The sequence below is a fragment of the Arvicanthis niloticus genome, chromosome 4 (genome assembly GCF_011762505.2).
Source record: "Arvicanthis niloticus isolate mArvNil1 chromosome 4, mArvNil1.pat.X, whole genome shotgun sequence".
In the NCBI taxonomy this organism is placed as follows: domain Eukaryota; kingdom Metazoa; phylum Chordata; class Mammalia; order Rodentia; family Muridae; genus Arvicanthis; species Arvicanthis niloticus.
In genome coordinates this window covers 78,383,951-78,394,102 of record NC_047661.1, presented here as the reverse complement: position 1 = coordinate 78,394,102, position 10,152 = coordinate 78,383,951, and the positions used below count along the sequence as shown (strand labels likewise).

Sequence of the window (10,152 nt, the reverse complement as noted above, 5' to 3'; positions counted from 1 at the left end):
GCACACTTGTCTGCCCTTTGAAACCATTTGAGTTAGCAACCTCTAACCTCTCTTCAGCCAGGGTTACTTTCAATCAATAAGACTCACTTTTGCATCTATTCTATGTGCACTAGTGTGCCTCATACTAGAATGATCTAACAAACAAAAATAACAATAAAAAGAAACAGATTTTTTTGCAATGATTTGTGCCCAAATGTACTTACAAATCAGTACATATAAAAGGGGTAGAAGGAATAGTAACATGTAGTGCAAATTTCAGCTGCAATAAACAGGCTAGTTGGCAGCATTATAATCAGGGAATAATTATCTATAAGAAGGGGATAGTGATTCTGATGTATTGTATAAATGAGAAAACCAAATAGCAGGAACATATTTGAAAGTTAATGAGAAGAAAGACAGAGATCTCTGGAAGCCACACACAGCCTCTTGTGGATGGTTTTTGAGGATCAGGAAGGAGTTAATCTGCCTGGTAGTACCCTGGGCTTGCTGGTCCTGGCCAACAAATGGAAGCAGATGAGAGATGTAATTCTTGTAACATGAGTGCTTGCTGGGGTGGAACAGGAGGGCATGCTAGAGCCTTATAGAGGAGCCTCTCTCTAGTTTGCCCACCTCATTCAACTTATTCTCCATAAAAACTCAATAAAAATCTCACTTGACTCCAGACTGTGGGATATTTTTTATTCCAAATTATTTGGAATAGAGATTGTAATTAACAATATTGTAGGGGGAAGAACTTAGAGGAGGTTCTTGAAAAGAAAAAGAAGTAGAGAAAGGAGGGAAAGCAGCACTATTTTACCAGAATGGATAGTAGTTTAATGACACTGCGGAATTTTCAAAATACACAAGTCAGGGGATAAAGTGATTCATAGCACTAAGCAGGAGACATGTAGAGTAAATTTGGAGTTTCTAAATCGGGGATGGTAGAATTCAACATATGTGTAGTTCAGAAGGACACTGGGCAATGTTATCTGCCACCCCACCATGATCACAGCTAGGCTCATGGATGTCACATGCTTAGCTAGTTTGTGATGCAGGAAACACTCCTTCTGCACAGAGCCATCTCTCCAGCTACTTTTCACTGAACATTTCATCTACATGTTACTCTATTCCCCGTGTAAAGCTCCTGTGCTGAAGACAGAAAACAATTTTGCTTTGTATACTAATAACAATGTTTTATTGGCTGTTGAGTTTGTCGGTTTTTCTGTTGCTGAAAGAAAACGTCTGATATACTCAATGAATAAAGAGAAAAGGTTGATTTTGGCTCACAGCTTTGCAAATTTTGGCCCATGGTCAGTTAAACTCATCAGGGTTAGGTCTATGGCCAGTCCATCATGGTAGACATGGAGAAAACATGCTCACCTCATGGCTGGGACACAAAAGCAGAGGAAGAAGGGACTGGGGTTACGATGTCCCCTTCAAGAACATGCTCCCGATGACTAGAAGACCTCCATTCAAGTTCTACCTTTCACATATTGATCCCAACAGTTTCATGGGACCAACCTAAGCATTTCAGGGTACAGATACCCAAAGGAAAGCAGAATTATATTATGCTCTCAATTATTTAGTTGTCTCTTGTTAATAAGAATAATGACACATTAACTTTATCCTAAAAATCAACTCTTCTATGAATTGCATCTACTATATACTGTTCATTAAAGCCCTCACCATATCTAAAATGTGAAGGAGTTTTGTTTTTTTTTTTTTCCATGAAATGTGCTAAGCACAAAAATCTTTACCTTACCTAGTCTGCTCACCAGCACATCACCTGTCCCACACCAATCTAGTCCGGTCTAGAGTTCTGAGCACTGAATGTTATGCAACTTTCCTTCGGCGGTGTTCATGCCAGTCACTTTGAGAAATCATTTGAGCATTCCTAACTTGTGCTTAATACAGTTTTATGACTTTCTCACTCATAAATTTAATCCATGCTCAACTGTTTTTATTTCTAGACCATATAACCCTTTACAGGCTAATAAGTACTGTAATTTTATTACCCACTGTGTAAATAACTACCTCTTCTTATTTTTCTCTCTTGGCTTCAGAAACTCTTCATTAATTTCAGCATTGGGGATCGAGAGTCTGTCCATTTTATCTACAACTGTAACTAATTATCTCTCCCTTTATGATCTGCATACACTCAAATGGCCTTAGGTTTTAAGATTTGTGTAATCACTTCTACAAACAAAAACAATTCAATATATTTTTTTCTGAGTGAATCTGATTATTTAAAAAGGAAAAAACAGGAAATAACAGAGATCCAAGATAACAAGTATTTTTATGACTGATTAACTGTCACCAATGCAAACATGTTGAAGACAGAGACTGGTTTTTATTAATTTTTTCAAAGCTTCATCCCTAGCACAGTGGCTCTTAAATATCTATGCATCCATTCCACCTCAAGTTAAAAAAACTCGTAGCTAAGCTTTATTTCGTTTCTCATCCAGTAGCTATGAGGTAGAGTCTGGATTTATATAGCTAACAAGTAAGTGCCCAGGAGACCTTAGTACATCTGGTCTGGGGTTCATAGTTGCTAGACCTCTGCCTTAGCACACAGTGTAACCCGCACAAGGTTAAGTAAAGCAAGCTGTAGAGGAGCTATCAGGCAAGAAACTAGTATGGTTAGTGTCTAGCACACTGTAACCCAGAGAGCCCAAGAGGACGTGGCTTAAATGGTACAAAGGTTATTAATCAGATAGTAGAGCAAGTGTGGTAGATAAGCCAGGCAGATAGGCAGCAGGGCTCACTGAGGCCAGGTTCCAGGCTTCGGGATTGACTCTTTCCATCTTTGCCTTCTGAGTGACTCAAATGTGCTGCTCCAGGAAGGGAGGAAAAGAAGAGAGATAAGACTTGGAAGGTCGTGCGCCACTTTTAACTCTCTTGGCTATTGGCTAGAACCAAGTCATCCTGCTGGATGGTTTTATGTCAATTTAACACAAGCTAAAGTCATTTGAAAAGAGGAGGCAATTTCAATAAAAAAAAAAAAAAATGTCTCCTGGAGAACTTGTGGGAGTGGCCAACCAATGACTATTCTAATTTGAGGCCCACACCACAAAAGGGAGCCCAAGTCTGACACTACCTGGATGACCTGGAACTAGAACCAGCATAGTCCAGAGTCCTAGGATAGAAAAAATAATAAAGTGATTCCTAAAGATACTTGGCTATACTCACAGATCAGTGCCTAACCAAATCTTCTTCAGAGGGGCTAACCCTGGCAGCTGACAGGAGTAGATAGATAGATAGATAGATAGATAGATAGATAGATAGATCCTAAATTGTAGATCTCTGTTAAGTTCTTCCCCTTGGAGCTTGGGATAACCTGTAGAAGAGGAGGAGGATGAATCGTTAGAGCCAGAGGGGTTGAGAAAAGCAGGAGAACATGGCACACAGACTAAGCAGGGCTCATAAGGGCTCACAGAGTCTGAAGCAGCAATCACAGAGCCTGCATGGGTCTGTGCCAGGTCCTCTGTACATATGTGATAGTTGTGTAGCTTGGCATTCTTATGGGACTCCTAAGAGAGGGGATGGGGATGCTTCTGACTCTCTTGTCTTCTCTTAGGACCATTTTCCTCCTAATGAACTGCCCAGCCCTGACATGAGTATTTGTGTTAAGTCTTCTTGAAACCTGTTATGTGTGTTCAGTTGATATCCTTGGGAGAACTTCTCTTTTCTGAAGTTTCCGGAAATGGAGGAGGACCTGGGAGAAATAAGAGGAGAGGGAAACTGGGGAGAGTGGAGGGAAACTGTAGTTGAGATGTATTAAACTAGAGATGATTTTTAAAAAATGCCTCTATAAGATTGGGCTGAAGGCAAACCTGTAGGATATTTTCTTAATTAGTGATTGATGGGGGAGGGCCCAGCCCATTGTGGGTGGTACATCCCTGGGCTGGAGGTCCTGGGTCCTATAAGCAGGCTGAGCAAGCTATTAGGCAGCAAACGCTTTCTTCTTCCATGTCCTTGTATAGGCTTCCGGCATAAGGCAGGGCCCAGATTAGAGATGGGTCTTTCCACCTCAAAGGATCTGGGTTAAAGACATGTCTTCCCACCTCAAAGATCTGGGTTAGAAATAGATCTTCCCACTTCAAATTAAGTGCAAATCCCTCACAGGTGTGTCCCTCTATTTTTGGGTTTTAGTTAATTCCAGATGTAGTCAAGTTGAGAACCAAGAATAGCCAACCTACTTACCTTACTGCAAGTCGAAAAATGCAGGGCCTACTTAGGGCCAAGAGCTCTGCTGAAATTCAGTGATGGTCCTATTACTAACAAGAAAGAAGGAGAAGTGAATGCTGGAAGAAGGCAGCATTTATTCATAGATTCTATGACGAATCTATGAAGACTGGGGGTTGGGGGCTGAAGAGATAGCTCAGGGGTTAAGAGCACTGACTGTTTTTCCAGGGGTCCTGAGTTCAATTACCAGCAACCACATGGTGGCTCAGAACCATCCAATGCCCTCTTCTGGTATGTCTGAAAACAGCTACAGTGTATTCATATACATGAAATAAATACATCTTTTTTTAAAAAAAGAGAAGAAATCAAATCATGCTTAATACTGATCAATACTGAGGCTGTTCATTTGGTGTGGATACAAATCAAACAATAAGACTCTTTCTGTTGACTTCAGTGTGTCCAGCAAGTCACAGTCTTTCCTCAATAGAGGGATGTTGAACACCAGATGGTTTGGTGAATATTCAGCTGTAGACTATGCCAGACATGGCATGGAAGTCATGATAGTGGCTAGTACAAAAATAACCATAGGGCTGAGAGTAGGTGAGCCACATGGAGCTAGTTACTCTAGAACAGTGGGAGGACACTTGAGTTTAGATAGACCATGACTATGCAGAGGCCATTTTGACTTCAGTGGTGTCAGGTAGCAAGGAAGACAGTGGAAGAGAGTAATAAACCCATGAAGATCTCAGGAAAGAGCTTCCCTTGATGACAGGTAGCAATGTGTGACTTATAAAGTGCTCAACCAGAAGGGTTGCTCACCTTTGGGGATCTATTTGTTTAGTTTGCTGGTTAAAGAAAGCAGTAGGTAAGAAAAGCGGGGGTGGTAGCTGGGTCTGGCATCATCTTAGATGTGGGGAAGAGAAGTCAGGGGCAAATGTTCATGACTGTTCTGCATACATGTTGAGGCACACTTATTAGGGAATTGTCTTGGAACTGAGCTTGCAGCTGAGAAGGACTGAAGATGAACAAAGACCTGCAAACAAACAGGGCAGGCCTAAAAACTAAGGATCTGAGGATCTGTGAAAGAGCCAGGAACTTTCAGAAACTCATCATTCATTATTATTTTTTTTCTCTGTGAGGACCCAGAGAGGAAACAACCCTAAAACAACTCGGTTGTCTTGTATGTTCATGAGTACCTAGCTCTTCTTCTTGTACAAACATTTTCTTCTGGAGTAGTGCTTAGGAAGAAGACACTTCTTGCCCATCGACTGTCCATGATGGGAACACTTCTTTCCCCATGGCTCCCATTACCATGTCTAGATGACTCACAAAGTTTAACTTAAAAATATCGTCACATAACCTCCTCTTATTGGGAGCAGTTTTTGAAGATTCACGGAAGTCTCAGAACAACCCATTTATTTGAATTGACAATGGTCAAGCAGGGCTTTCCTGTGGGACCTGCTAGTGTGGTGAGACCAAGCAGTAAGCCAGCACACAACACTTCTTCATCACAGTGCCCATGTACATAAAATAGAACATGGCTTTCTTCCGAGGAAGAGCTTGGATGTTTAAATATTACTCAAAAATGGGAAAGCTGTTAAAATGGAGTTCAAAATAGAATCATAAATTACATCATCCTCCATTCAGAAATATCATTTGAAAATGATTACTGTAGACCTGATTTATATGTGGGTCAGGGTGGGGAGGTTATGGGAAAGAGTATATTCTACAGAGCCAACAGTTATATTAGATATTAAATATTTTTATTTATGTGAGGACCACTGAGTATGATATCTTGCATGGTTTGAGTATGTTTTAGTTCTGAAACTTCTGGCGGACTGTAATCCCAGTTGGGAGGTACTGAGAATATAAAAACCTGCTGAAAAGATGGCTGAGCAGTTGAGAGTACTTGCTTCCCTAGAGCATCTGGGCTGGATTCTCAGCACTCACATGGTGGTTCACAACCATCTATAACTCCAATTCCAGGGATCCAATGCCCTCTTCTGACCCCTGTGGTTGTCAAGCATGCATATGGTGGATACATACATCCATGGATGCAAAACACTCACATAAAATAAAATGGATATTAAAAAAAATTATCCTTTCTGCTATCCCTGATCTGTGGTATCTTCCCCATGAATATCCGTGTTAATTGCTCAGCCAGTTTATCCAGCATTTGCTAGCTCGCATCTCTATATGTCTTTTGCTAAATAATAACTGTACTGCATTTGCTGTCACAAGGTAGCATGATCACAGTGTTGATCTGGTGATGTTTGTAATGCACTGAACCCCTGGTCTACATCCTAGAGAAAGAAGCAATCCCCACATAGCCAATCGAACAGAATTGCTGAGGGTTAACATAGAAGCACTTAAAACGATTGGCCATGAAGCCTCCGGGTGTTGTGCCCCCGGGTGCTGGAAAATCCTAATTGCTAATGATAGGCAATCTGTTTTCAGATCCATCTCAGGGAGGAACTGATGCCTCCCGTGCAAAAAAATTTCAAAAGAGCCACTGAGTTGACAGAATGAAAAAAGAATGATCACAGGGGGATAACACATAGTTAATGATGACACAGAGTCCTCATGTTAAAGAGAAGAGACTGAGAACTGCCACATGGCACAGTCATTTTCACTAACTCACAACAGACTCGGGTCACTTGACTGGAGACAAGAGCTAAGGACTGCTGTGTGCACAAGCGAAGTTTTAGGGAACAACTGTAGGAATACTGAGATAAGTGGGAAGAACAGGAGGAGCAGGAGAGGGCAGAGAGTGAATGTAAGAACTGGGGATATACTGGAGCACAGAAGACTGGACTAGCAGGGTCTGACCACACTGCCTGAGGCTTGCTGGTTAAGGCAAACCTTGGACTCCCAATGGGGAGAAACTTGAAGTTAGGCATAAACATGTGGCTTTGGACCCACTGCTGAGTAGAGTTTCTCACTTTAAAGAGTGGAATTGAGAGCTCCTGTCTTATTGGGTTGATATAAATATTAAATGCAATATTTAATAAAATATACTTAACTGCTAGTGTATGGCAATATATAATGTATTATAGCTCTAGTATTCCAGAGCTACTGCGCAAAGGGACCCTTGGCTTTGTGAGACTCCAGACTCTGATTCTATCCCTTACAAGCTGGGCTGAAATCCCGTCTCTACCGTTATTAGGAGCTGAACTATATTTGTTACATTTTTCAACCTCTGACAGCTAGCTCACCATCAACCTTAGTCATATGAGGTTGATAACACAGTATTGTCTATTTTATTGGCTTATAAAGATTAAATGAGAGAATGTAGATGAAGCATGGCTCTCAGCACCAGTGTGTATCTGAGTCACCTGGAAAGGTGCTGAAACGCAGGTTGCTCACTTCATCTGACAGTGTTGGGATCTAGTAGGTCTGAGGTTGGGCAGAACATCGTGATCCAAATGGACTCCTGAATGATGCTCATTGCCCTGGTCTGGGGATAGTCCCTGGAAAAATTCTGTGCTATATGTTGGATCTTTAGGGTTCTCCCTAGGTGTGTGTGCTAAAGGCCTGGTGCCTGCCCAGCATGGCACTGCTGGGGGGTGGGGGAGGGTAGCAGAAACACTGAGTTGGGGCCTAGTGGGACACACTGTGGTCATTAAGGGGTATGTTCATGTAGGGGACTGGCATCCCATCCCCTCAACTTCTCTTCTTGTTGGCTGATGCCACAAAGTAAGCAGTTTTGTCCTGTGTGGATGCACTGCCCTGAGGTAGGAAGAAAAGCAAATGGACTAACCAATCATGGGCGTAACCCTCAAAACTGTATAAAAGTAAAAATAGATGGCTTCCTTTATATAATTTATGTAAGTAATGGATGCGAACACACATTAAGACATTTAGCACAGTACCCAACAGACAGCAAGAACCCAATAGCACTGGGAGTTGCTTTGTGATAACCACACTTGTGGTGTGCATCAGGAAGGACCTCTTTTGGGGGAGCAGGGAAGAATCATGGTGGGGAATGACACCTTATTAGAAGTTTCTAGCACATTTTCTGACAATACTCTGGTAATTGTTTATCATGGACCAAAAAGATAAACCTATGAAGATAAACCTACTATCGTGGAGAGGGTCTAGTTGGACAAGGTAGTTTGAAGTGGGGTTTGCCAGGAGGCACAGTTACAGAGCACTGAGCTGCCGAACAGCTATAACAATGCCATCTGAAATACTTTTTACATTTTCATTCTGTATAAAGCTAATAGGAAATAATAATAAAAATTTCCTTTTGAACTCAAGCATAGTTGTTTGTATTTCCAATTCTTCATTTATATCAAAACAAATTCTTGGGCCGGCATGGTGGTACAAGTCATTAATCTCAGCATTCAGAAGGCAGAGGCAGGAGGATCTGTATCAGTTCAAAGCTAACCTGATCTGTACAGTAGACCAGTACAGCCAGGGTTACATAGAGATCCTGTCTCAAAAAAAAAAAAAAATTGCTGGGCCTATAAATGATAATAGGAAGGGATGTCAAAACAGACTCCGCTATATGCAGCCTTCGCTCTTTCATCTTCTGAGGTGACAGGGTGAAACAGATAGCTAGTGAAACCTTGTCTTTTTTAAATTTTACTTTTTGGGGGGGGGGTGTCTGAGGGTATTTCTAGAAAAGATTAGAAACTAAGTCAATAAATGAAGACTTAACTTTGTCAGTATGGGCAGGTAGCAATCAATCCATTGAGAGACCACTTCAAAAATGTGAGAAAGGCCAATTTGTTCTTCCCTTGAGCTGACCCATCTTGGAACATCATAGTTTATGGTTCCTAGATTCTGGGACTTACACAGGAGTCCCTGTCCAGTCTCTGGGTTCTGAACACTTTGAACTGATTGTGCACCTTTGACTATTTAGCCTTTAAATCTGGACTGGGTTATACTGCTGTCCTGAGTCTCTAGATTTGAGGACAGCATGCTATATTTCTCCCAGTCTTTGTAATAGTGTGACCCAATGCTCCTTGACCTGAAAAAATTCTGTGCTATATATTGGATCTTGAGTGTTCATCCCAGGTGCATGTGATATGGCATACATATGGCATTTATTATTGTTGTTTTTATTTTTAATTAAGTATGTGTGGGTATGTGCACATGAGTACAGGTGCATGCTAAAGCCAAATTTATCTGACCCCTTATAATTGGTTTGTACAGGCAGTTGTGAGCTGGCCAACACAGATGCTGGGAACAAACTTCATTCATTGGCAAGAAAAGTATATGCCAGTATATTTGGCATAATTCTAACACCTCTCTGGATGTTTTAACTTTACATAGTGAACTTATGAATTTCAAGAATGCTGCTCTGCTGAGAGTTGATGAAGTAGATACTGCTGATAAAATTACCCATGGCCTGAGGTCAGTATTTCTATTTTTGTCAAGTAGAATGATATATATAGCTTGATCAAAAGTATCCCTTTGTGTCCTGGGAACACTTTTATTCCTGCCCATCATTTGAGAGCTTGTCTTTAACAACATCAACATGTTAGTAGCCAAAGTATGTGGTTTGAAACTGAAAATGGACCCCAAGACAGAGTTATTAAATTAACAGGATGGCAAGCCAAGGATGGGTAAAATTCTGCACAGAGTCTTACCAACCTAAGACAAAAGTGCATTGCTTTTGATAATACATATTCTATGACAGGTAAAGGAAGGCATTCTTGTCAGAATGACCTAAGACAGACTCAGTCTTGTTAATGAAATAAAAAAGGGGGAGAGGTGGAGAGCCTTTAGGGCTGCTTGGCAAAAATCTGACATAGGCTAAGGATAAGGAAATAGGCTGCTTGTCAGGAATATGACACTGGCCAGCCAAAGGCAAGGAAGTGGGCTTCAGGCAGGAATCTGACTTTAGGCTAGAACAAAGAAGTAATTTCAGGCAGGAATCTAAATTTTAGGCAAGAACAAGGAAGTAGGCTTCAGACATGAGAATGACTTTGGGCTAGGACAGGGAAGTTGGCTCCGATACTTTGGTCATCCTGATAAGCC

The 10,152-nt window shown here is 41.3% G+C and overlaps 1 protein-coding gene across 2 annotated transcripts in view; it reads right to left on the bottom strand.

Moving 5' to 3' along the window:
- Positions 1-345: 345 nt before the first annotated feature.
- The window catches only part of Wars2 (tryptophanyl tRNA synthetase 2, mitochondrial), an 85,952-nt gene continuing 76,145 nt past the window's right edge, over positions 346-10,152 (bottom strand). The window contains exons 7-8 of one of the 2 annotated variants that reach the window (XR_013109981.1): positions 4,183-4,256; positions 355-3,694 (exon numbers count right to left, since the gene is read on the bottom strand). Coding sequence is in view for 1 of the 2 variants with exons in the window: in XM_076933020.1 (XP_076789135.1) it covers positions 4,254-4,256 (3 nt within the window). In the remaining variant the exon portion in view is untranslated. Of the gene's footprint in view, positions 4,257-10,152 lie in introns of both variants that reach the window. The other variant, XM_076933020.1, reaches the window with a different exon arrangement.